Source organism: Cydia splendana, unplaced genomic scaffold, assembly GCF_910591565.1.
Source record: "Cydia splendana unplaced genomic scaffold, ilCydSple1.2 scaffold_122_ctg1, whole genome shotgun sequence".
NCBI lineage: Eukaryota > Metazoa > Arthropoda > Insecta > Lepidoptera > Tortricidae > Cydia > Cydia splendana.
In genome coordinates, this window is record NW_026946846.1 from 94,620 (window position 1) to 122,004 (window position 27,385).

Genomic DNA, 27,385 nt, shown 5'->3' on the forward strand with positions numbered 1-27,385 from the left:
CACGTAGAGAAACTCCGAGCATAGCCCTCTCCATAGCTCGTTGAGCGACTTTGAGTTTTGAGATGAGGCCGATAGTGAAAGACCACGTTTCGGAGCCGTAAGTCATCACTGGTAACACACATTGATTAAAGACTTTCGTCTTGAGGCACTGAGGTATGTCGGACGAAAAGACATTACGTAGTTTCCCGAACGCTGCCCAACCGAGTTGGATTCGGCGGTTGACCTCTTTCTCGAAGTTGGACCTACCTAATTGGACTACTTGTCCTAGGTAGATGTACGAGTCAACAACTTCGAGTACCGAGTTCCCAACAGAGATTGGGATGGGAACAACATTGGCATTTGACATAAGTTTCGTCGTGTCCATGTTCATTTTCAAGCCCACCCGTTGTGAAACTCGGTTGAGGTCATCGAGCATCATGCTGAGTTCCTCCATCGACTTTGCCATGACTACGATATCGTCGGCAAACCGAAGGTGAGTGATGTATTCGCCGTTGATGTTGATGCCAAGTCCTTCCCATTCCAGGAGCTTGAAGGCGTCTTTCATTACGGCAGTAAACAGTTTCGGAGAGATAACGTCACCCTGCCTTACGCCTCTTCGCAATGGAATCGCCCTCGTGCTCTGCTCCTGTACTCGGACCGACATGGTGGCGTTACTATACAAACACTTCAACACTTCGATGTACCGATAGTCAATATGGCATCGCTGAAGAGACTCAAGCACCGCCCATGTTTCCACCGAATCGAAGGCTTTCTCATAGTCCACAAACGCTAAGCATAATGGCAAGTTATACTCTTCGGTCTTCTGTATAACTTGCCGCAGCGTATGGATGTGGTCTATGGTACTATAGCCTTTTCGGAAACCGGCTTGTTCGGGAGGCTGGAAGTCATCAAGTCTGTGTTCGAGACGGTTCGTGATGACCCTTGAAAACAGCTTATAGACATGGCTCAGAAGCCTGATGGGTCTGTAGTTCTTCAATAGGTTGTTATCACCTTTTTTGAAGAACAGCACCACCTCGCCTCTATTCCATGTTTCAGGCGTTATGCCCTCGGACAAGACGGAATTAAAGAGCTTCTGGAGGACTTTAAGTACCGGTGTTCCACCCGCTCTCAGAAGCTCTGAAGTGATTCCGTCTTTGCCCGGCGCCTTGTTGTTCTTAAGCTGCTTCAGGGCCATCCTAATCTCGTACAGACTGATGTCCGGGATATCTTCGGTATAATGTCGGGACAGCTTGGCTCTTGGATCTCCTACCAAGCTGTCAACGGGCTTTGCGATCGAAGTGTATAACTGTCCATAGAACCTCTCGATCTCACCTAAAACCTCCGCTTTGCTCGACGCTATGCTGCCATCTTCCCTTTCAGCTTTGTCAGCTGGCTTTGCCCAATAGACTTGTCCTTTGCGAACACTTTGGAGCCTTGGTTTCGCTCAATAGTCTCTTTAATACGGTTAGTATTAAAGAGACGCAGATCATGTCGCAAGGACTTAGATATACGTCTATTGAGCTGCCTATATGACTCCGCGTTATCGGGAGACTGCAACTGTAGCGAGCGTCGTTCAGCCATGAGGTTTAAGGTTTGCTCGGTGAATTTCTGAGGTCTATCTTTACGGCGGGGTCTAAAAAACTTAGACCCTACTGTGTGGACAGTTTCCACTAGCCCGTCGTTGATTTCGTCCACTGAAGCCAAGTTCTCTAGCACGTCATACCTGATTAAAATGACACAACAAGCTATATCAAATAACACAACAAAGACACGCCTTGAAATTATAACCTTTATAATATAAAACCATGGGTAACATCCGGACTTGTGCGCTGCAAGAGACATAGGGATAACTACATCTAACAGCCAATCGAAATCCACATAACGTAATACTACAGCTAACCTACGAAAGATATCGCAACTTCTGCAATGACCTAAACAAAAAAGTTATCGTTATGATCAGGCGCAACTGCAGAAAGCTGGGACAACTAGTAAATTAGTTTGGAAATGCATCAAAACCGTTACATACATAAACAAACAACGAAAGCCTTCCTTTCCTCAATATTGTTACATGTGCTACCATCGAGTTTTTCGTCTGTAAATTACGCATACATTTTTTTTAAGTACGCTGCCTTCTTTACACTCTAGCTCTTGTTCTCATAACAACAACCCCGCAAAATCATTTGTGTCATTAAAGACGGGCGAATCAGAAGGAGAAAGAAAAATAATAAAAGTCTAAAAGATGACTGCAGTTGGCTGGGGTGGGATTTCTAACAAATTTCTAAAAAAATATAAGCACATACTGGTCCCTCACTTGACACACATTTTCCAAAGATGTCTCTCTGAAGGAGTCTTTACTCTTTTACTAAATGCTCACTTGTTGTCTCTACAATTCCGGCAGTAAAGACCTGGCTCCAATTTCACCACGGTGACAGGTGCGACAATTGTAAAACATCACTGTTGCTGACGTCACAGGCATCCATGGGCTACGGTTACCGCTTACCATCGGGCAACTAGGCAGGTCCTTGCAGACTTCCCTCACAGCCAACATAGACCAGTCCTTATAACGATTGGCTTACAAATACCGATGGTAGAATCGTATCCTGTACCTCGCTGGAATTTTCAAAAGGCTGACTGGCCTGCCTATGCAGCCGAACTTGATGTTTGCTTAAGATGGATCCCCCCCGAGCCCAAAAACTACGAGAGGTTTCGGAAACTAATCAAAAGCATTGCTAAGAAGCACATACCCCGAGGATACAGAAAAAACTACATCCCTTGTTGGAACGCTGAGACTGAGACGCTGTGGAACGAATTTTCTGAAACTGGAGACAGGGAGGTAGCACACGAACTTATACGGTCACTGGATGATGCTCGCAGAATGAAATGGGCACAAACAGTTGAAACTATGAGCTTTAAGCATTCTAGTCGTAAAGCCTGGCACACCCTGAACAGACTGTCTTCCGGGGACACGTCCCAGAAACGAAAGCCCAAAGTGGACCCTAATGAAATCGCCCTTAGGATCCACAAACTGTCAAAGGCACCCAGTGATAAGCTTCACACCCGAAAAGTCCGTAAGAAGCTCCAAAATCTCAAGAATGAAACACTGCCGCATCAGGACTTTGGGCGGCCAGTTTCTGCAGACGAAGTGATGTCTGCCATAAAGGAAACCTCGATAAATAAAGCCTGTGGTGATGACGAAATATTTCCAGAGTTTATTAAATACTGTGGACCTCGCACACGGGACTGGATCGCCAAGTTCTACACAGCCATAATAGACTCGGGCACAATCCCCCCTCCTTTAAAACGTGCTAAAATCATAGCTATCTTAAAACCCGGGAAATCAGACGATAAAGTAGAAAGCTATCGACCAATAGCACTTCTTAGTGTCATTTACAAGCTCCTGGAACGCATTATATACAACCGCATTTCTAGCGTCATCAATAACTCCATACCACAGGAGCAAGCTGGTTTCCGCCCCCAAAGAAACTGCACGGACCAGGTTCTGGCACTTACAACGCACATTGAGAAGGGTTCCGATCGTAACATGAAGGCATCTGCAGTGTTCATCGACCTCACTGCAGCCTATGACACCGTCTGGCGCCAGGGACTGTTATTAAAGCTGCTGAAAATAGTGCCCTGCATAAAAATCTACAGGTTGCTCGAAAGTGCACTTAGTAACAGGCCGTACCGCGTACACCTTGGTGAGTGTGCTAGCCAAGTAAGAGTCTTAAATAATGGCCTTCCCCAAGGGTCGGTCCTCGCACCACTGCTCTTCAATGTATACGTCCACGACATGCCCGAAACAACCAGTCGGAAGTTTGGATACGCGGACGATCTGGCCTTGGTCACACTAGACTCAAACATGCAGGCTGCCGAACTAACGCTAACAAGGGATCTCTCTACCATGGACAACTTCTTCACGAACTGGCGCCTGTGTCCTAACCCTTCTAAAACGGAAGTAGCTTGCTTTCACTTAAACAACAAAATGGCAAAAAAAGAGCTCAAAGTGAAGTTTAGGGACACCACTCTGGAACATAATTTCTACCCCAAATACCTGGGAGTTACTCTTGACAGAAGCCTGAACTTCAAACAGCATCTTGGGAAAGTGTCTGCAAAGCTAAAAACCCGGAATAGCATCATCCAAAAGCTAACCAGAACTACCTGGGGTGCTAATGCAGCTACACTCCGGACCTCAGCACTGTCGCTGGTATTTTCGACAGCCGAATACAGCTCTGCCGTCTGGCTGAACAGCGCTCACACTTCCCTGGTTGACGTCCAACTCCATCACACGATGCGTCTCATAGTAACACAGGGTAGCAGTGGTAGCGTAGTAGGTAGCACGGTGCTCCGGGGTGCGGCGCTTGGAGAAACGCGTTCACACGTTCAGGCGCGTGGTAACTAGAAGGGCGCGCTCAGACGCGCGGCTTCAAGGGGGGCGCGCTTAGGCGCGCGGTGGTGACTAGAAGGGCGCGCTCAGACCCGCGGCTTCAAGGGGGGCGCGATTAGGCGCGCGACGTCAAGGAGGGCGCGCACAGGCGCGCGGCGTCAAGGAGGGCGCGCACAGGCGCGTGGCGTCAGGAGGGCGCGCACAGGCGCGCGGCGTCAAGGAGGGCGCGCACAGGCGCGCAGCGTCAAGGAGGGCGCACACAGGCGCGCAGCGAGGGTCACCAAATCTGGGAGGCTTATCGACTTCAAGGTGGCGCACGATGTTCGTAATTTATAGTAGTAGTATTTATGGTAGGAAGTTACGCCAGGAAGAGGAGGGTCTCTTAAATAAAGGTGCGGGGCCTCACTTGGCCCCGTACGGACCCTTAATTTAGAATACGCTCAGAAGAGAGCTGGCGATAAACTGCCTCAGAATGACGGTTGTACCGCTTTTATAGGTGAACTTAAGAACTAGAATTACATAGTTTGAAATTTAAAATTAGTTGAGTACCAGTTATTATTTGTAACGAAATTTAGAATGACATTTGCTGAAAATATACATACTAGCCTTTTTAGTGGTGAAATCCGAACAGTTGAAGAGTGATTGACGGGTTACGTCAATCATCTTGCAAAATGTAATCAATGAAAGAATCCCGGAATATACAGCATTAAAATCAATGAAATTCCCCTAAAATTACATAAAATAATTGGAAAAACCTAAAGGTATGTATTGAGGTGGCTTAGGGCCGCATTGCATATGGAAAGTCATAGAAACAATAGCCCAAAGTAAGCCAGGCAGAAGTCCCAGTCTTCCCATGTATCCCGAGGGTTGATAAGGACTTTCAGAGTCTTATTAACGTCTGTAAATTTCAGATATAATTCACGAAGTATCGTAATGTGATCGCAGACATAATAAGCAAGTCAGAATGATCGGACGTGGAAAGCTAATTGCTGGAATTGGAATACAGTACACAGAAATGGGAAGGAGGTATCCAAAGGTAAATGCTACAAGGTTTATGACTGTATTTTTTTTTTCAGATTCCTGCTACACTTTAAAAAAAAATGGTGATTATAGGTAAATAGGTTTTTTAGTCAATTTGAAAAAGGAAAATTTCTACTTTATTCTTTTTTTGTCAGAAAGTGCATTTTTTTGTTCTAAAAATTGATTCCTCATCCTCAATTTATCCGAAAATGATATCTTACATGCCCTAATAGGTATAGTTTTAGAATAGAAATGTTGCTCCAAGTGACGCGCCGCAGCGTCGAACTTTCCGCCCCCCCCCCCCCCCCACTAAAGAGAGGTGGCTCTCGACGGCTCCCGGTCTGTATCTGCTCATGACTAGCTAAGAATCAACAGTGCCAAGTTTCAGCGCATACTCACAAAATGCAAGGTGTCGTCCACTAACAAACCAGCTACAACATGATTTTCACCACACCAGCCCGGAAAGGCTTACTTTGCACTTCAAAAACGGATAGCAAAGTTACACTTTGCTACCAGTAATTCACATGTGAGGCAAAGTAATCAAAAGCAAATTTTGAATTGTTTTCTTATGTTTGCTGGTAGAGTTGACTCTGAGAAAATGATGATTTTGGATGATAAATATTTAATAACATTCATTTGAATTTGATTTGGTTTGATTTTGTTTGATATTTTACATTTAATATTTGCTTCGGGTTGGTGTGGTGAAAAATTTTGTGTTTTACTCGGGGGCAAATTTTGTTTAACTCTCGTGCTTTGAAACCCTCGCAACGCTCAAGATTCCATTTTTCGTACCACTCGCTACGCTCGTGGTTCAATTTTGGAATCTTTCGCTTGCTCGGGTATCAATATTAGCACGAGCGGTTAAACAACAACTTTGCCCCCTTGTAGAACAAATAACTATTGAATTCAAATCCCGACCCGACTAAGACTCCCCAGGAACACCAGTTATATATAGTGTACTAACTAACATGACACGGAACGGATCTACTAGCTGTAAGCATTTGTATTTACTAATTTATATTGGACTGTTTTAAATAAATATTTGAGTTTGTATTACGTCTCCTTTTTTTAGTGTTCCGTACAAAACTTTGTTCACGGAACACTTATTTAAATCTATTTCTATCCCTTTTTGTTCCAATTAGTCGCAACAATTGCCTCAGTAGAGTGATTAGGGAAGTTACTATTATAATAATTACAGCTTTATTGGCTACAGTGTGACTTGTGTAATAGGCAGGAATTAATCAATGCAAGTGTATTAAATCTCATGATTAACATAGTGTATGCTGTATATTATGAAAGGATAAACCACCACAAAATCTGATATTCTCTGGCTTGGCTATATACAGTGGAACCTGGATAATTGCAATCTCAAGGGACCGGCCAGTTTTTGTCAATTAACCAGGTTTTTCATTTAAGCAGGTCGTGTCAATTAACGAGGTTCAACAAATCGTTGTGTCAATTATAGAGGTTTTCATTAATAGAGGTTGCGTTCTGACAAATTTCTTTTATGGAGGTGCAAATAACCATTGAAAGTAGATTTACACGCTTACCTTCTGGGTTTCTGGTCTATATATAGCTTCTGTCTATACTTGCACTTTTACACTACATTAATTACTACTTTATTTTCTTATTAATCATTTGGGTTTAAAAAAATCCCTTGAATTGTAGAAGAAAGTTTTATTGGAATGTAAACAGCATACTTTGTTTTTGATTTAATCAAAAATATTTCACCTACTACAGGCTGTGATGCCTGTGATAGATACCCAATAAATAAATTGAATTCTGGATGAAGATATAAATAAAATGATCATTGCTATTAAAATATTGTTTCTGCTGTCTAAAACTACATTATTTCAATTACAGAGGTAATAAGTAAGACTCGTTTCAATAATAGAGGTACAAAGGAGAGCAAAAATAACGGATTTTTTTAGCACAGTGTCAATTATAGAGGTCTTAGTTGCGACGTGGTCAATTACAGAGGCAAAATTACGAAAAGCCCTAAAATCTAAATTGCAATTATAGAGGTTCCAAAATTTCAATTATAGAGGCCTTTTGGTCTCAAGGGACCGGGACCGGACTTTTGGTTGCAATTATTGAGGTTTTCCATTTATCCAGGTGCCAATTAACCAGGTTTCACTGTATTGGATTTCTAGGACAAATTTTATCCTCTAGCAGTCAAATTAGTACAGAATCAATTGTTGTACATAGGTACATATTTAGAAAAGAACTTCCCTTTTTTATAATACCTAAATAAATAAATAAATGTTTACTTGTTTTATTTATTCGTATGGCGTATTTACATAAACATTCACAAACAATATCTAAGTAGTTAGATTTGTTGTAATGTAATGTTGTTGTAATTAGGAGGCAAATTGACATTTTATTACGCCAGGTGGCGCCTCCATAATCGTTTGCTGTCACTGTCAAATCACATTCACATTTTTACAAATAAATTGTAAACATTCTCCTTTTTGTCCAAAATACTCCAATATTGTGCGACAAATTGTGGAAATATAGGATATCCCTTTTTCCCAAGTGTTAGCAACACTGGCGATCTTTAAAAATAAAACAAATAAAATGTGGGTAAGAATTGATTTTTAATAAAAATATAACAGGCGGGTATTCTAGAGAGGAAGGATGATCGAGGTGTAACGGCTGGTTCTTTGTTAAAATAATATAAGTTTAATTAATTGGAAAAGCAGAATACATTGATTTACAAATCAAAGGCTGTATATATTTCTGGAAGCAGATGACCTCTAATATATCCGAAGTGGTAAGAACGTTTAGAGAACCTCAGGTATGTGTTAATTTTGATTACATACAAATTTTAACAACTACACGCCTACAATTTGGAATATCACTTGTATTAAATAATATTGGAGTAGTGTAAAATAACTATACACTAATACAATATTAGTGGCATATGTAAGTAGTGCCAGTAAATTATAAAAAAAAAAATATACAATCATTGTACAGGGTACAAGTATTGAGATTACAAAAATAAAGGAATAAAGGTTTTTCTGATTAATATTTGTTACCTATTTTACGAATTGACGATTTTGATAAGCGATTAACTTCAACTTCAAACATCTTTATTGCCAATATATGACTTAAGTACCCCGTAAGGGCACATCAATTTGTCTTTTACATACTTATACATAAGTATTAAGTATTAACCTTATAAACTACACTGTACAGACATTTTAATAAACTATGTATAAAAAAAAGAGTTAATAATAGTATTATGCAGTTTCAAGTACTATTTATTCCGGGAGGATCACCAAAAAAAAAAAACTCTTGCAGTGAACGGTAACTCTTATCCAGTAAATACTTATGTAAAATGGTCCCAAATAATTTGGGATTTCTTCCCTTAAACAGATAACTGGTACATTACGCAATAGGTGTAGGTACATAATTATATGTTATTATAAAATCATTTAAGGTTCCCCCTTGGTTATCCTGTGTTTATTAAAAGTAAGTATTCATTTTATAATGATGATGGTGTTATGGGTAAGTGTTTCTTTTATCAGCCATAAAGTGGTACTTATGATATGATTTAACTAGCTGACCCGGCGACTTCGTATGTCGTTGTCAGTGAATGTCGTGTTCGACTGTTCGTCCTACCTTTCAGGTGAACTTAGTTTCGGCTTTTATATGCTGACCCGGCAAACTTCGCACCGACCGACTAACAGTGTAAATAATTATTTTTATTTTAAAATATTTCTGTGTCAACTTAGTTAATTAAATGAAGAAAAGAAATAGTAAGCATCAAATTCAAGAAAACAAAATGTAATTAAACTCGGAAGATAACATTAAACATTTTTTAAAGGCGATTGGCCCGAAATTGCATGTTGATGGATTGTGATCTGAATTCAAGATGTTTTTGGAAAAGTATTTCTTAATAAATAATTTTATATTGATAAATCACGCAGAGATGATGTACAATTATTAATAAAATACGTGATTTTATGATCAAATTTATCTATTGTACATGTTTGAATTACGATGTAAAGTTATATATGTCAACGTCAAACAACGAGAAGGACGAACTTATGCGGCAAAAGGAGATGGATGGACCCGTGTTGCATCATGTGTTGTCTGTTAAAGCGCAGTGGCGCCCTCAATCATTTTCTACAATTTCGTGTCGGACTAACCTAGGAGCAATTTTATGGCAATGAATTACTTTTATAATTTTGTTTACATCTATTTTAATAGGTATTAACTGAAATAAATGTCAGATACTGAGAAAGTTACCAAGGCCTACATAAAAACAAATTAAAATATTTTCAGAAAAATAATTTAATTTGTTCTAATATTTCTAACTGTTTAAATAGTTTATCTGATATTCCGATGGAGACAAATCAAACAGTAAAACCATGAAAATGGGTCAGCTGTTCTCGAGTTATGTGTTGTAATATAACAAACACGACTAAGTTTTAAGATAGGTATATAGACTATTATAGATTGTTTATATCATTCAGTGATTTTAGTAAGATTATTTACGAGTAAGCTAAAAAGAAAACTACCCACTAAATATCAAGTGCAGACTACAAGATATTAGCAATTTACGAAACGCTTGTTTTCGCCTTCACGCCCGGTCCAATGTTAATTGACCCCATGTGATATACGGCCATTACACGTGAATGAGGATCAGCATTATTTGGGTTTTCCGTGATGCAGCGATCGGTGAGCTTGATCAATATAGAAATGTATGGTAGACTAACGTTACAATTTACATCTTATACAGTAAGGTCATTACAACTTGCATCGTTTGTCTGCACAATAAAGCTGATATTTCAATGAATAATTTAGTAATGGGGATGACAATTTTTAATTAATGTATCAGTCGATCAGGTTTGTTTTGAGGATCAAATGTGTAAATACAAACCCAGCAGACAATTAGGCGACACTCAGCACCTACTTTATAACCTTTAGAGATAGAATGGCTGTAAAATGGTTGCATAGTCTTAGCTTAGCCAGGCTGAGGTGACATAAAACTGGTTAAGAGGTTCAGCTATAGCTTTAACTTACAGTAGCTGTTTTGCTGCTACTCGTATAATGCGTGTTGGGCAGCTGGTGTTGTGGCTCTATGTGAGTTGTAGGCGGCTGCAATTTGCACTTTGGCTTCTGAGCGGGCGATAAAAAGTCTTTTGTAGCTCCTTGTATTGCAATCGTTGCTTGGCTCCTTTGTGTCACTTGCAGTTGAATAGAGAAGTTGTTAGTCGCGGTTGTGGGTCACGTAGTCGCGGACGAGCGCTGTCCAGTCCAGTACCTTAGTAACACCTTATATGTTATTAGAGACTAACTTACAAGCTGAACCTATAGCGCCATGTAAATTAGGACGTAAATACTGAATAAAAATGCATAGCTTTACTCAATTTTGAACGAATGTTAGCACCATAAGTAATTAAAACTGAACTTCACGAATGTAATTTGATTTTCGGAAATTACATGCGGTGGACCACAATTAGAAGACTGTTATTTTTTTGGATAGATATGCCCAGTATGGTCCAGTATCAGGTCCTGTAAAGTTTTGTTAATGGTACATGTATGTATCTAGTTATTGACGGTATGATTGGTTCCGATATCATAAGTCTGCTGATGACGCTGATGAGCACTATAATGTTTCTTTTTATTTCTCCATTGGATTTCGCTTCAAGCTGTCACAGGGTAGCCTTACGAACGATAATACAAAAATGGAAAATAAAATACTCATGATCTTCCCATCATACTATCGAAATGACGCTGACAGGTTAAATGAGACGTTCGAACGTAGTAGTAAAAGAGAGTACAAATAGAAATGATTTATTAGCAGAAAAAGGGTACAATAAGTGTCTTGGGTTAAGTGTGTAATCGTTTCACCTTCTTCAGCTGTTTATAGGCGGCATGCAGTACACCGTTAATAAGAAATTAACATAGTTACATTTATAAAACTACGAGGTACATGAGCCAAAATGGCAAACATAAATGAGCATTAAAGAATAGGTATACTTAATAACTATACCACCAAGGTGTATCATAGACAGCAGGAATTAAAACAAAGTAACATTTAGTTATCACACAGCGAGTACCTACAAATAGTAAAAAAAAAAAAAGTTGGTTCGCTCCTTATGAGCAACATAATCAGTAGGTAATGTTGCGAGTATTATAAAAGCAGTGATCTGGAGGCCAGTCCAATAGAAGTTTGTTAAACTTATGGCCCCGGGTGATTGTGTGAACGGGTATGGTTATTGTATATCTTTTATAAGCATTTTTTCTGCATCTCTGTCATGCAGCGTGGATGGTGTGAGATATTGTGCTCTTGGGTTGACGGAGCACATATCATTTTAAGGTCTTGAAAATATTTTGGATATGATTTTTGAAAATTACAGATTTTGAGTATATACATACATACAAGCCAGATTTACAGTAATATTTAAATAGTGGTTTACAACTGATCCCCATAGGAGCATTTGCTAAAGTATGATGAGACGTGGCCGTGATGGGCCATGGGGACTGCTTCGTAGGAAGCAGATAGTCGTAGTTTTGCAGGCCAAGACGAAATGGTCAAGTCTTGAACATTGTGACAGAGTGGTTATGGTCCTTCCAATTTAAAAATGAATTGAAATTTAAACCAAAGAACTTAATTTATGTTACCTGTTTTATGAAATGCATAGTCATTTATACGAGTGTTGGGCTGTCGAGGTATTGTTCCATATGGGTGAATTGCATGGGTTGTGTTTTCTGAGCTTAATGAGAAGCTTATTAATTTCCTATCCAATATTTAGTATCAGATGGGGCATTATAAATATCTGTTTTATACATACTTTGATCTTGACCACTGGCTGAAATTATAGTTGTATCGCCATCTGAATATCATTAATGAAAAAAATCCCCTTCCCCCCTTAAGTAATAAATAAGTGTAGCACCTACTTTAGAAACTATCAAAGAGGTGATCAGTGATTAATTTGGTTGTTAGTTCTAACAAGTTTGCTGATTTCCGTGCACTGCATTCTGTTGGCTAGGTAAGATTTAAGTCAATCATTTGCCTGGCCTCTAAGTTTCATTAGCATATAATTTATTGAGATGCTCGGCATGATCAGTTGAGTCAGATACTTTTGTCATGTCGAGGAAAATTTCCATAATCGGTGACTTATTGAAGTTTTGAGTCACAAATTTGACACATTCAAAACAAGCCAATTCTGGATTTGGTCCTTTACGGAACCCAAATTGGTCAGGGTGTGAAATGTCATGTTTAGTAAGGAGGTTATTATTGTCTTTTGTTAATAAAAAGCTTTTTCTATTAATTTTGATATTATTGGGACAATCACTGTTGTGCTGTAATTACACTGTAAAACTGCGATCTGTAATTGTTGGGATCGTTACTTTAAGATCGTCAAACGAAGCTTTAAGCTGTTCTGGGAGGGGGCCTTGACTGAAGGATAAATGTACATGAGCAAGAGGTCTGCTTAAAAATAACCTGCCTGACTTCACTGGTTCGGTTGAAATATCGTCAGTACCAAAGGTTTTACTATTACTCAACTACTGTTGGCATTAAGAGAATCGTATTGTGGACTATTCTCAACATTTAGTTTGTTTGTCAACTCATTGAAATTACTTAATCGATAAAATTATTAATGTAGGATAGTACATTACCTGTATCTTACTAATTATTATTGGTAGATCTTATAATTCATTTTTAAAGTAATTATATCTGTTGTCTGATCTAAATTTGGTACCTGCGTGGGTATATGACATTCCAGGTTGCTTTACATTTGTGTATTATTGTTAGAAGATACATATATATTTGCTATTGCAATTTGTGTATACATTTTTTTAATATCTTGTCATATTTTTGAAGAGTTTATTGTTTGGCAGATAACCTCTTGGTTCCCTTTTGTCGATGATGATGATGATGATAATGATGGGAAAACACAGATCGGAAAAAGTCTGAATAAGACACAGGATAATTAAACGCTTCCTGAGCGTTGTTCGAGCTAATAACTTCACAAAAGAAGAGACCCTCGGAGCCTTTATGCTATCATGAAGCTTTCGAATGTTGAATCAACAATAAATCCTTTTCGGTTCAATCCGGGTCGTGCCAGTCTTGATTTCATTGATGTTTGAGGTGACAGGTCATAATCTGATAATTCAAGTTGGTGGGTGTCAGTTAGCATTACGCACACATTAATGCATGGATCCTGGTTGGTGCTTTTGTGTGCATTGCCATGTTAAAACTTCTCATTATACTTGATAGCTCCTTTGTAGATGAATTGTCTTTTGGAGTGTCTATATTCCGATCACCATGAACAACAATATTTCTCTATTTGAGTGTTAAAAATTGAGGTAAATTGTTATGAGGCTTGTGAGGAAAAACACAGTAATGGGACTGAGTTTTTATGGTATTCTATAAATTGTAATTGTTATGCAGTAAATGCTAGTTGTTTCAATGCCGCAACATTTAAAAATGAAAATGAAAAAGGTTTGGTGAGGCAGATTAAAGTGGAGGTTTGACGCTAAATGTGGAATCATAACCTTATCCTCATTTTATTGTTCGGTATGAAATGATTATTTACTGTTGAGTGGAGAAGTGACGAAAAGGAAATTGTTAGTAGTCTGCTACTAATTGTATTACCAGTTGTAACTGACATGAGTTTATTTTCAGTGTTTGGAGTGTGTCCTCACGTCTACGGCGACGTGTACACATAAGACGGAATGTGTGATCTCGTCTACGGTGACGTGAGTAAGAAGGAATGTGTGATCTTGTCTACGGTGACGGATACACATTAAAAAAAAAGAAGGTATGTGTGATCTTGTCTACGGTGACAGACACACATTTAAAAAAAGAAGGTATGTGTAATCTTGTCTACGGTGACGGATACACATTAAAAACAAAGAAGGTATGTGTGATCTTGTCTACGGTGACGGACACACATTAAAAAAAAAAAGAAGGTATGTGTAATCTTGTCTACGGTGACGGATACACATTAAAAACAAAGAAGGTATGTGTGATCTTGTCTACGGTGACGGATACACATGAGATAAGGAGTGTGTGATCTCGTCTACGGTGACGTGTACACATAAGAAGGAGTGTGTGATCTCGTCTACGGTGACGTGTACACATAAGGAGTGTGTGATCTCATCTACGGTGACGTGTACACATAAGAAGGAGTGCTTGATCTCGTCGACGGTGACGTGCACACTTGCAAAGAAGCGACGTCTACGCTGAAGAATTGTGTGATTAAATCGACGATGATGAGTGCAATTTCTGAAATAATTGCTTGCATAATGAACGTTATGTTATATCAAAGTGATACATTGCCATAGAAAGTTTTATTTCATTTTAGTTTTTTATATGCTTATTAAAGCCTGCCGAAAAAGGATTCACGCAGGCGTCGAAGGAGAGGCGGCCGCGCAAGGCGCCTCGCAAGAGCCAGTGTGGCACAGCGGAGCCAGATATTGCATCTGGACTGAGGGCTGCCACGCCGAATACGGCGCTATACGTATCGCGCCTGCATGTTTCCGCCACGGCTGACGATGTGGTGGAATATCTGCGCAAGAACACCCGTTACGAGTTGAAAGTGTTCCAGCTGCGATCGCGTCATTACGTGCACTTCCGCTCGTTTGTGGTGCGCGTGCCGCGGCCGCTGCTGGAAGCCATCGCGAACACGGACTTCTGGCCGAAGGGTGTGATATTTCGGCGGTTCCGTGGGAATCTGCCTAATCCTACACCAGAGCAAGTGACGCCGCAACAGAAAACTGCGTCACGAAAATGATTTTTTAGTATTTAACTTTTTTATAATTGTATATACATATATGTTAGTTTGTAAGGTATGTATCTGTGGGCCTTAGCAGCCTGAAAATAAATGCTTTGATTTTTTTGATTTGATTGATTAATGATGTATTGTATAAGATTAAAGTTACATTTTGGAATACTAGTTTTGTTAATGTGTTTATTGTAAATAAATTCTTGATTATTAAGAGATATAAAATAATTGTATGAGGCCATACGCCTTGTGTAGAATGGCCGAGCATTAACCGGAATGGGGACATTCCTACAACAGAATGGCCGTCTGTTAGCAACACTGGCGATCTTTAAAAATAAAACAAATAAAATGTGGGTAAGAATTGATTTTTAATAAAAATATAACAGGCGGGTATTCTAGAGAGGAAGGATGATCGAGGTGTAACGGCTGGTTCTTTGTTAAAATAATATAAGTTTAATTAATTGGAAAAGCAGAATAGGAACGAGGAATATTGCGAACTCTTGCTTCATTATATGATCCTTGCGGATTCGCGGCACCCTTAATTTTGCCTGCGAAGCTCCTCCTTCAAGAACTATGGAAAAGGAAAGAAAAATGGGATTCTCAATTGCCAGAGGACTTAGAGGAAGAATGGCAGAAGGCAGTAAGTGCTATAAAGACTGCTGCTGAAATAGAAATTCCTAGACATGTTGGCCTGTCACCAAATGAAGACACAGAATGTGAACTTCATTGCTTCACTGATGCATCTAAAAGAGCCTACTCAGCTGTAGTGTATCTGAGATTAGTAAATAAGAAAGAAAAGGGCACTAAAGTGATGTTCATTATGGCTAAATCCCGGGTTACCCCGATAAACCACACGGAAGACCTCAAAATACCAAAGTTAGAATTACTTGGATTTGTCATCGGAAAGCGACTCTTAACTTATGTAAAGAACACCCTTAGAATAGAATTGAAACGACTATGTCTTTGGTCCGACAGTGAGATAGTTTTATACTGGATGAAATCAGAAAAGTTATTGCCTCCATTCGTCTGCAGAAGAATAAACGAAATTAAACAAAATAAAGATATAGAGCCTAGATATGTCAATACAGAATTGAACCCTGCAGATCTGGCAACACGACCGGAACTTTGGCTCACGAAGAAGGAATTGTGGTTCAATGGACCTCAATTTCTTTCGCTGAGTGAGGAGGGCTGGCCGAAGTTGCAAGAACACAGCCAGTCAGCTCTTTTCGCAGGAACCGACTCAATAATGGATACCATGGAGATGGACCTATCATCTCAAGTAGAAGAATCAATCAGAGGAACCATAGAACAGGAAAATACGGAAGGAATGACAATAGATATAGAGAATATAGAAGACAATGGCCAGATGCAGGTTTCGGCCATCGGGGTTGATACAAATTGCACAGAGATAAAGAATTTACAAAAATTATACTTTCCTCAAGAGGCAGCAGGAAAGAAAACAAGCCTATCAAGGAATTTAGGACTATTTGTGGATATGGATGGATTATTAAGATGTAAAGGTCGGCTTATGAACACAATGTGTTCATATGACACCAAATATCCGATACTGATACCTAAGAACTCAGAATTTACAGACAGACTGATCCTGGAGACTCATCAGAAATACTACCATGTGGGAGCCCCACATATACTAAGCATTATTCGCCAGAAATACTGGATTCCTCAAGGAAGAGCTAAGGTTCAGCGAATAATTAGAAAATGCCAGCAGTGTATTAAACATGGAGGTGGTCCTTACAAACTTCCGCCCACACCAGCACTGCCAGCAGAACGTGCTAATTATAGTGCTCCTTTCACATATACCGGAATCGACTATTTCGGGCCAATCTTTGTCACGGAGGACGGACACATGAGAAAAAGATGGATTTGTCTGTATACATGTCTGGCTGTACGCGCAATTCACATGGAAGTAGTTAAGGATTTAACTGCAGAGGAATGTTTACTTGCAATGAGAAGATTCATATCTACACGAGGAAAACCAGAACTCATAGTCTCGGACAATGCATTACAGTTTAAATTAACTGCAGAATTATTGGCGAACACATACTTCGTGGACAATAAGATAAGATGGAAGTTTATCCCTCAGCTCAGTCCATGGCATGGAGGGTTTTATGAAAGGCTGGTCGGCGTTGTGAAGAATTGCATGAAAAGAACCTTAGAGAAGAGAGTTCTAAATGACTCACAGCTAGGTACAGTTGTGAAAGAAATCGAAGCTGTGGCGAACTCACGTCCACTTACTTGTGTTGGGTCTGATATAGAATATGTTTTACGGCCGGCAGACTTTCTAACCTATGGGAAATGTATAGCGATTGAACCTTCTATACAAAATCCGCATCCAGGTGGTACAGTCACCAAAGAAAATCTAATTGAAGGATGGAAGAAGGGTAGAGTGATCCTAGAAGAATTTAAAAGAATGTTTCTGGGACAATACCTTTGCAGTCTACGTGAAAGGTACCAACATTCACACAAGGAACCCCGAGTTAAAACTAACCAAAGCCCTCATATTGGTGACATAGTCCAGATTAAAGGTGACTCAAAAAACAGAGAGAACTGGAAGGTGGGAAAGATCATCAGTTTGGAACGAGGAGCCGATGGAGAGTGCAGAGTTGCAAAGGTCAATGTTGAAGGAAAGGAATTTATAAGGTCGATAGGTCACTTATATCCACTAGAGGTGGAAGAAGCTACACTAGAAGATCCAGGAACAGAAGAAAGAATTCAAGTAAATCCAGATGTACGGGAGACAGAGGAATCTTCACTACAAGAAATCGCAGAGATATCTGAAATAGAAACCAGATGTCCTGAAAGGGAATCAACAGAACAGATGCCACAAGAAATTGCAGTAGAGGATGATGTTACATTGGAGACCAATGGTTCAGACAAAATGCTCACTCCCGTAGAACGGGTGCAGAGAAATGGTAGTGTTGAGCGTGCTAACGTGGTGACTGAAGGTGACGAAGAGGTAGAGAGAGTAGAAACTGTGTCAAATCCCAATGAAGAAAGAATGAGGAGAGCAGCTGCTGTCCGGGCGAGAGAAAGGATTGCCCAATGGACTAGCCAGCTGATAGCCCTGCTATAGAAACTTGCGCCGTTGGGGAATGTCGCGACGTACGCGATCCTCAACAAAATAGCAGGTAAGTGTATGCCTTGGACAGTTTTAATTGTTTATACTGGCAGCACTGACAGTATGTTTAAAACGGTTAACGAATCTTTGACAGTAGGAGGAAGAAGACGTTTTTTTTCCCAACGGAACAATGTTCGTGTGGCGGGAAATAAGTTGGATAGAAAGAAAGATGACCTGCGGGTTTAAATCGGTGAGTGTTAGAAATATAGTTTCATCAGTAATTAGATGAGAGAGATGAAGGGATAATTAAGAATGAAGAATGAGAATTAGAATAGAAACAGCCAAGAATAAGCAAAATGGTTGTGAGTGGACAGGGTCGGGCTATAAGGGGAGTTGTGGAGGCCCGCGGCGGAGAAAGAATCTCCGCCAAACAATCAGAATAGAATGTACATTGTATTAGAATCTAAATCAGAGTATAAATCTGGAAATCACTTCATCTCTCACTCTGTAGTATTATGTTGTATATTTTCAGATATATCTTGTCGTTATGTCTCGTTAGAACTCGGGCATGGTTGATACTTTGGTTGTCAACCTTGCATATGTATAGACGTCACGACACGCGGCGCCCGTTTGCTAGGGGCGGAGGAATTGCAAACAGTTTAGTTTTTGCCTGTGACGTCATTATCTCTAGAATAACAACAGCTAGCTTGGAATCGCAGTACAGTTTAGTAAATTGACGTCATCGTCTCCGATATTGCTAAAGCACGCTTAGAATTACAAAACGGTTAGTTTTCACCCATGACGTCATCACCTCCGATATTGCTAAAGCACCTCTCGGAATAACAAAACCAAATTTCTGAAATTACTCTAGCATACTTCAAATTACAAATATAGAAGTTGTATTTCCTACTAAATGGAAATTGCAAAAGTCAATTTGTTCCTATTAGTTGACTCTCCTTGTCCCCGGATTAAGTTTTATTTTTGTAATTCTAAGTGTGTTTTTGTTAGTTTTTTCTCTCAGTGTAGGTATTTCGAACTACGAATCTACAAGCGCTCTGGATTCTATCCGCGTATTACCCAATTAAGGCGATACTAGAAGATTTTTGCAAAAGAAATTTGTTTGGCCACTATATACATGGTGTTTTTTAATGATCTGCAATATTTTATAACGTGAATAGGTATACTGTGTGTTACTGACCATGGGGCTTTAAATCCAGGGCTCGATTCTACTCGCTAAACTGAGCTACTTTTACTATGGCACCAACCCCGAAATCCCGAATCCAGGTACGCTGTAGGCGTTCCGAAGCCGGGCGCTGAAGGCGCCCTCATACTAAAAGAGTCTGGCGTAGCCCGACGTACCAGACACGCTGTATGCGTTCCAAAGCCGGGTGCCGAAGGCGCTCTCATACTAAAAGAGTCTGGCGTAACCCGACGTACGAAGCTCGCAGTACCTAATACGCGTTCCAAAGCCGGGCGCCGAAAGCGCCTCCATGCCAAAGGATGGCGCAGCCCGATATATGCGCATTTCTGTACTGAGGATGCCCTCGCAAAAGTAAAGTAACTTCAAATAGTTAGTAACGAAGTCTTGACCCCAAAATTAATTAAATAAAAAATAAGTTCAGAAACTAAAACCCGACTACTGCAAATCGCGCTCTAAAAAGTATGAAACAAGATAGAATTCTTATCTGAAATTATTAAACAGGAAATATTGTAAATGTTATCATTTTTTTAATAAAAAATACAACGTAATATAATTTACTACCGTGTTGAGGATAGCCGTGGTCGTATGCCACTTTACTTTAAAGTTTATAATCGTGGCATACGACCAATTGTAATTTCAGATAAGAATTCTATCTTGTTTCATACTTTTTAGAGCGCGATTTGCAGTAGTCGGGTTTTAGTTTTTGAACTTATTTTTTATTAAACATTTGCTTCTGACGCAACACAAAAATCAACCAGACTTTTCAGCACCACGATTCGTGATTCACGAAGAAGAAATGACATTGTATACCTGGTTCCTAAATGCAAAACCAAGTTCGCTAAGAGATTCATAACTGTTCTAAATATGTCCAACTATTTACAACAAAGTAAACAAAAAGATAAATTTACGACAACTTACTAGATATTATTCCTGTAAATTGATGTTGTAAAAATACATGAAATCACTAAGAGTTAGGGAAATTATATCTGCTTACGACATTTACTTTTGTCTGACAGTAAACAACAGCTTAGATAAAAACATTGTCATACGCGAGTCAATGGCTAAAGAAACCGGTATACGAAAGCTCTCCGATTACGCATGGGTTGTTATGGATGTTACGGTCACGTTACACTGGGGTTTGAGATGTCTACTAGGGTGCAACGTCGTTGTATGAAAAAAAAAATATTATCAATGTGGAACCAGTACCAAAAGTTGCAGTTTGTCATGTAGATTATAGTGATTATATCAAGTTTCAAAATCAACACTACTTTTAGCCCTCTACTCGGCTGCTAAAGAAATTAATAAAGGTAAATATTCATCAATTATTTAAATATACTATTTCACTAATATGTGTTTATTTAATTGAAATTATAAGCGTATGATAAGTTATTACCAAAATTTTTGGCCCTTTTTCAATATTTATGAAATAATGAAATTTCAAACTTTCATATTAAACAGCAATTTCATGCAAAACAATAAGGAAAATTCTACAGTGTAAAAAAATTACATGAGCTATTTTTTTAGACGTTCTTGTGACGTTTATACGTTGTTCAAAATAGTTTTCACGTTTCTGTTATGGGTTGTAAACTCCAATTTGTGCACAATATCCGGGTTAAAGGGCATTTTCCATAAAACCCCTATTTACGTGGTTTTAACACGTTCGCGGACGCGGATTGCATAGCATCCGTTTTTGTACTCCTCCTGGTGACGCGCCTGCTATTGCATCCGTTATTCTTTTTAAATTTCTTCGTTGAAATGCTTATCAATCCGCTTAACCACAGTATAATATTATTCACCAACTTTTCCTCTACCAGTCACCAGAGTCAAATAATGCGTACTGCCATATTACATAGTTTTATCGAAGTTAAAAATTATCCTGTGACGTCTCCAAATTGGCCCCCCTTTCTGTGACGCAGATGCTATAGCATTCGTCTTTGTATGGCAGCTCCCTTAGTAGCCCGGCAGGTGCGTCTGGGAGTGGACTCATGTAATTCGGGTGAATTTCGTGCGCGATAGCGATTTTGACGTATTTTTATAAAATCGTAATTAATGTTTTTCTTACAATTTCTTTAAGTTTTTCATTGTGTTTTAATAAACAAACGTGTTTACTTGCTGTTAATTACACTACAGTAAAATTTTAATAACGGTTAATGTGAAAAAGTGAGGCATGAATGTGTATACCTATTATTGAAATAATTACGTTACTAGTCATAGTTTTGGTCATATAATTGTGAATTATAGCCTGTTGGCGCTCGATGATCACCTCCCACAAGGTAAGCACCTTATGACACGCATTTGTGGTATCATTCTGTGTATATTTCACGCCTTATATTTGGTGCAGATGCATCCGAAAAAGAATATAAAGTTGGGTGAATCATCGCTTGGCAGGAAAAGTGGTGGACGCTTTACGTCCAGAACTTAACGCGGCGGTGCGTTACAGGGAACTCAAAAAGTGTAATGCGGTACACATTGACACTTTTGAGAAGTAGTGTTGGCGTAAAATGCTGCGTATACCTTGGACAGCTAGAAGAACAAACCTCTCATTTTAAGAGAGCTCAACATTGCCACTCGGCTCTGTACAACATGCTATGAGACCCATGACTGGGCCTTTAGATTAGAGCCGGTCTCTAACACATAATTTGTAGGTAGTATCACATAATTTGAGGTCGAATGAACAGCAAACGTGCTTGGGATGGGGCATGTATGAGATGGACTCAATATTACAATGATAAGCAAAGAGGGAACAAAACAAAAGAAGAAAATTGTTTGAAGAGGTCAGCAAATGAGTCTTTAGAGCAAAAATCGCGCCTTTAGGAAGTCAGAAGTCTCAGCCATCAAGTCCATCGAGCACGATGTATGAATGCTATAACATGCGATGTCATAAGATCCCATCTTGACTACGTCAGGTGACAGACATGCTTATGCATCCGAATTGTATAGCATTTGTTGTCACATAGCGTATAAAAAATATACTTCATATTGACGCGGATTGCATAGCATTCGCCTTGCATAGCATTACACGTCATATACAAACCTAAAAGATATATTTGTAGTGACAGGAATGCTATAACAGTCCCAATATTTCCATACAAAATTTAGGTGTCCAACTGGTGTGATTGAGCGTCCGCGAACGTGTCAAAAAATATACGTTTTAAACAAAAATAAGTATAGAAATCGAGTATATCTGTACAAAAAAGATGTTACTAATGAATAAAACTTGTTAAAAAATAAACATAAATTAAATTTATTAATAATACCTATACATACCTATATTGCTATATATAATCGAATAGTAGAGGGCTAAAAGTATATTATAATTTATACCAATATTTTTTTTATTATTTTTCCCTTACATAGTAAAAAATTAGACATAATTTTAGAGGAGTTCCATTGCTATATTCAAGAATTTTGGATTTCGCTCCAACCGTGTACGTCGCACAAAATTTTACAATCCACAGTTGAATTTTACAATCTACGAGTAACTGCTCTAAATTTTAATTTTTGAACGTTTTCAAATATTTTGTTAGACCAAGGACCAAGTATTGAAAATGTTCAAGTATGTTATATATTTGTGATCTACTCACAAAGCCCTTTCATTTGGTACCCGACATGGTATGTTTAAAAGAAAATAAAAAAAAGTTTGTACTGCCGACTTTATGACGTCACAGCAACTACCCCCACCACTTTCGCGCTTGTCATCTCATACATTTGTGTTCAGGGCATTACACTGAATGCATCGATACCAACTTCACCCATATCCGAGACGACATGAGCGAAAATCGATTTCTAGAAGTGTTCGAAAACAAAAAGTCGTATGTGACTGTTAACTTCCTAATATTATGATACTATTTGCCGTAGAATTTGAGTAGGGAATGTTGTTTGACATTTAGAATATCGAATATTCTAGATAGGAAGACTATGAACTCTAAGTTCTAGAAATAATGTAGAATTTTAGTAACGTTCATACGCATTATTCTTTATGTATTTTGACAGAATTTATTTCTCTGTTTTTTATGTCTTTAAAATTTTGTATGAAATTAGAAGCAAATATCAGCCTTCGTGAATTAAGTATTGTAACTTTAGTCCGATACGATAATGATGCTTATTTTAATTTTAAAGACTATGCACTCTAAGTACCTGTTAGAAATGAAGTAGAATTTTACTAATGCTGTATCTGAGCATTACATAATGTAATGCGACATGCTGATAGACAATCCAAAATATTTGGGGCGATATAATAAAACTTTCACTTTAAGAACTTTATTAAATAGGTGCAGCGGAAACCTTGCTCATACAGTAGCAGGTTGTGTACACTACATTAACAATGCCGTTCGTCGATTCACTCGCTCTCCCGACAATCGATCAGTGCCTTTTACGCATTATAACGTAAAAGTCATCAACTCTGTTCTCGGCGAACATTCAAGACGCACTACACCGCCACGGTAGGGTAACCGTAAGTCGTAACATTGCACGAAACGTGTTGTTGTACTACTTGTACTGTACTCGAAGTCTATAGAACGATCGTTTCGTGAATATAAGGGCCAGTTGCACCAACCACATTTGACAGACTGATCAACGTCAGCCGGCGCGCCCCAGCGCTTTACTATGAAACTTTCCATACATAAAAATAAAGTGAACCCTTTAACGATACGAACAGTTTGGTGCAACCGACCCTATGTCTTTTGACTTATATTTCCAAGTTTTCATCGTTCAGCGTTGATTGGCACGAGGCGTGGCAATCCACATTGTACAGACTATACTAATAATTTAATAAACTGTTACCGTATTAATGAGAATTATAGCGTCCTCTTGACAATGATCATATATTACTGGTCAGGATTTAGGTACCTACGTTCTTACTTATAGGCCAATCAAATTGGATTTTTTCGAAGAATTAATTCCTAGCAACCTAGCAACATGTACATCAAATTGTATAAATATATTGTCTATAATGTTAATATCCAGAGACGAAAATCAAATCTGTTTCTTCTTAGGGCCACATGTAGGTACTTACGTTCTAGGGCTAGCCAACTTGTTCGAAGTTATCAGTACATTTCAACCTACATATTTTAGATGGATAACTCCGAGTTAGTTGGCTAAGTTAGGTTGGAGTTTAGGTATACCCATAGTCAATTTTATTAACTGACAATAAGTATTTTCGTAAGTCTTACTGTAAAGAGATTTGGTCCACCTAAGGCCAGTTATGTTATTGTAATAGTTTTCCAGCATTTTTGGTCCAGCGGAGTGTGTTAACGGAATTGTATAAATAATTTCAACCCCAATGATTAATTAGCGTTAGTTAAGTTAATATTAACCTTAATTTACCATTTCAGTTGAAATTATCTATACTAATTCCGTTAACACCACTCTGCTGCACCAAAAATACTGGAAAATGTACAATCATTCGTAATAGTCATTATAAGGAACAGATAACGTAGTATTTAAATACTATTAAGCATATAAGAGAAATGTGTTTTAAAATTATTAACTTGCAGTGACAATCAATAGTTAAATATAATAATATATCTACGGACACTAGGGTGGTTCACGTTTGTATGGGAAATAATCAAACTCTAGCTAGAAGAAGCGGCACCCCCTCATTTTTTACACTTGTTCTGTTGACAAAATATGCCAAGTTTTGTAATCTTATCTCAACTACAAAAGGGGTGCTCACTCACTGCTCACTGCAAATTTTTCAAAGTTGTATGAAATCCAAAAAATCAAGTTATTATTTTTTAGATTTTTATGTAATTAGTAATTTATTTGAAAGTGTGATTTAAAAGTTATTTAGTAAAAAATCATTTTTATTTCTATTTTTTATGATTTTTTTAGGTGTAATTCAAAAAATCTTACATTTGAAAAATTATAATAAATAGAAATAAAAAAAATTTTCTACTTCAAAACTTACAAATCACATGTGCAAATAGTGTGAAACCAGATACCTAAATAAAATACTGAATAATAAATACTTTTTTTTTTGGATTTCATACAACTTAGAAGTGGTTGAGCATCCCCTTGTAGTTGAGATAAAATTACGTAAACTTGGTGTATTTTATCAGCATAATAAGTGTAGCAAACTAGGGGGGTAACGGACACGGACGATGGTTAAATAGAGACAAAATGTCGCTACGAGCTACGGTGCGGTGTACGGACGGGACGGTGAAATGTAATGTAATTTAATTCGCCGTCCGCACACCGCACCGTAGCTGCACAAACACAAAGCTGCTTTACAAAGATTACTCGGAATATTGCATTGCCTGCCAAACACGAGCTCGTATGGAGTATGGAGTGTATTTCGTTTCTGAATAAACAGTCGTATTGTAAGCAATACACCTGTAGGGTAACCATGAACTACAATTTCTAGTTTAATTATTAATTAAAATACGCCAATAAGATATTAATGTTTATGATTATTTGCCAAGGAATCTTAATGGTCTGATGATTGTAGAATGTTGACTTTTGATTAATTTATGTTTAAAAGATTAAGTTAATAAAAGTTATGTTTAAAAGTTTGCATACCGTACGTCGACGATCAGTTATTATTTCTCGACGGTTACCGTATCTTATTAACAAAAGCTGTCGCTACTGAGACCGTGTCCTTAGATGTAAGCAGATACGCCTCGACGTATTTGGTCAAGTCGCATTGAAGCGTTACTATACCTATAAGTTCAGCAATCAAATGCAGTTACCTATGGTTGTTTATTATGACCATCGGTTTCTTTGTATTTCTAAAGTATTTTTGACGCTGACATTTGTCACATATTTTGACGAACTCTGCCACGTCGCTGTCTAATTGTGGACAAAACTAACGTTGTCGAATATTATTCAACAAACCGTCTGTGGCATGTCGGGAGCATGTGGTAGTCATTCAATATCACGCGCTGTGTATCGTGTTTGTCAATGGCGGTACTGCCGATCCTCTGAGAAACGCCATTAACTCTGAATAGCCTGTGGACAACCGGGCGGGTGCTGTCTCTGAGTGCATCCTATTACACGGGCAGTCATTATTCGCTCGGCGTACCTCTTATATTATTTAATTGATGAAAGGGCTTCTAAATACGATCGGCTTTGGCTTCGCGTACGCCTCCCGAATGCTCGGGATACCACTCTCTCGTGTACTTATAATTTTAATGAAGTATATTCATTATAATAATAAACTCATCTTACCAGTCCTTTCCAGGGATGTGACTTATTTGAAATATTTACCATTAAAATGAAAATACAAAATATCTACTTAGTAATTAAATACCTTTGACCACAAGTGTATCGAGTGGTTGAAAAAGTGAAATGTTGAGTGCTGCGAGGGTTTCAAGGCACGAGAGGTGAACAAACTCTTCTGCACTAGTGAAACACAAACGAGACGTTTTCACCACACCAACGAGAGGCATAATATAGTTCGTAGTTTTGTAACAGAGCCCGGCGGCTAATCCTATTGTCTATTATTGTTAAGTAAAACCGCGCGTGCTACTTACCTGCAAAAAAGGGTCATACTCATTCTATTTGGCACCTGAGCGCGTTTTAGTCCAACGCTCAAAAAACCAGTGTAGGTGCGCTCTCCGATAACGCGCTTTTGTTACGCATCTCGATGACACATTTTAGACTGGTTCTGTAGTGTTCGACTCGCCGGCACTCAGTAACCGAATTACGCGGGTTTTTATTAGAGCTCCCGATACACGTGTTACACGCTGACACGGGTACCCGTGTTCTTAAGCCCGCCGGGCTTAAGAACCCGAACTACACGAACCCGCCCGGATTCGGAAACGTTTACACGGGTACCCGTGTACACGGGTACACGGATACACGAAATAACGGATCTTATTTACCCGCCGGTTCGACCCTTCACTCTCGTGTAGCGGAGATTCGTGCTATGAAGACATACGATTGAATATGTGGAAGGTTAGGAAGATTCGATTACCTACTTTGCAGTTTTACTGGATTGATTTGTAATGTCAATAATAGGTAGGTAAGTACAATTT

General features: G+C 38.8%; 1 protein-coding gene across 1 annotated transcript; it reads left to right on the plus strand.

The window, feature by feature from the left end:
* Positions 1-2,563: 2,563 nt before the first annotated feature.
* Positions 2,564-18,785, plus strand: LOC134805492 (uncharacterized). Its single transcript, XM_063778787.1, has 4 exons — positions 2,564-4,183; positions 14,731-14,991; positions 15,608-18,278; positions 18,363-18,785. The coding sequence occupies exons 1-3, from the start codon at positions 2,564-2,566 to the stop codon at positions 18,221-18,223; spliced, it is 4,497 nt and encodes a 1,498-aa protein (XP_063634857.1). The 3' UTR covers positions 18,224-18,278; positions 18,363-18,785.
* Positions 18,786-27,385: the final 8,600 nt, after the last annotated feature.

Coding starts and splice junctions, on each gene's coding strand:
- LOC134805492 (XM_063778787.1), top strand. CDS start 2,564: ATGGTAGAATCGTATCCTGTACCTCGCTGGAATTTTCAAAAGGCTGAC. Junction 4,184..14,730: donor GGACCTCAGCACTGTCGCTG/GTATTTTCGACA, acceptor TGCTTATTAAAG/CCTGCCGAAAAAGGATTCAC. Junction 14,992..15,607: donor TGCACTTCCGCTCGTTTGTG/GTGCGCGTGCCG, acceptor AAAGCAGAATAG/GAACGAGGAATATTGCGAAC.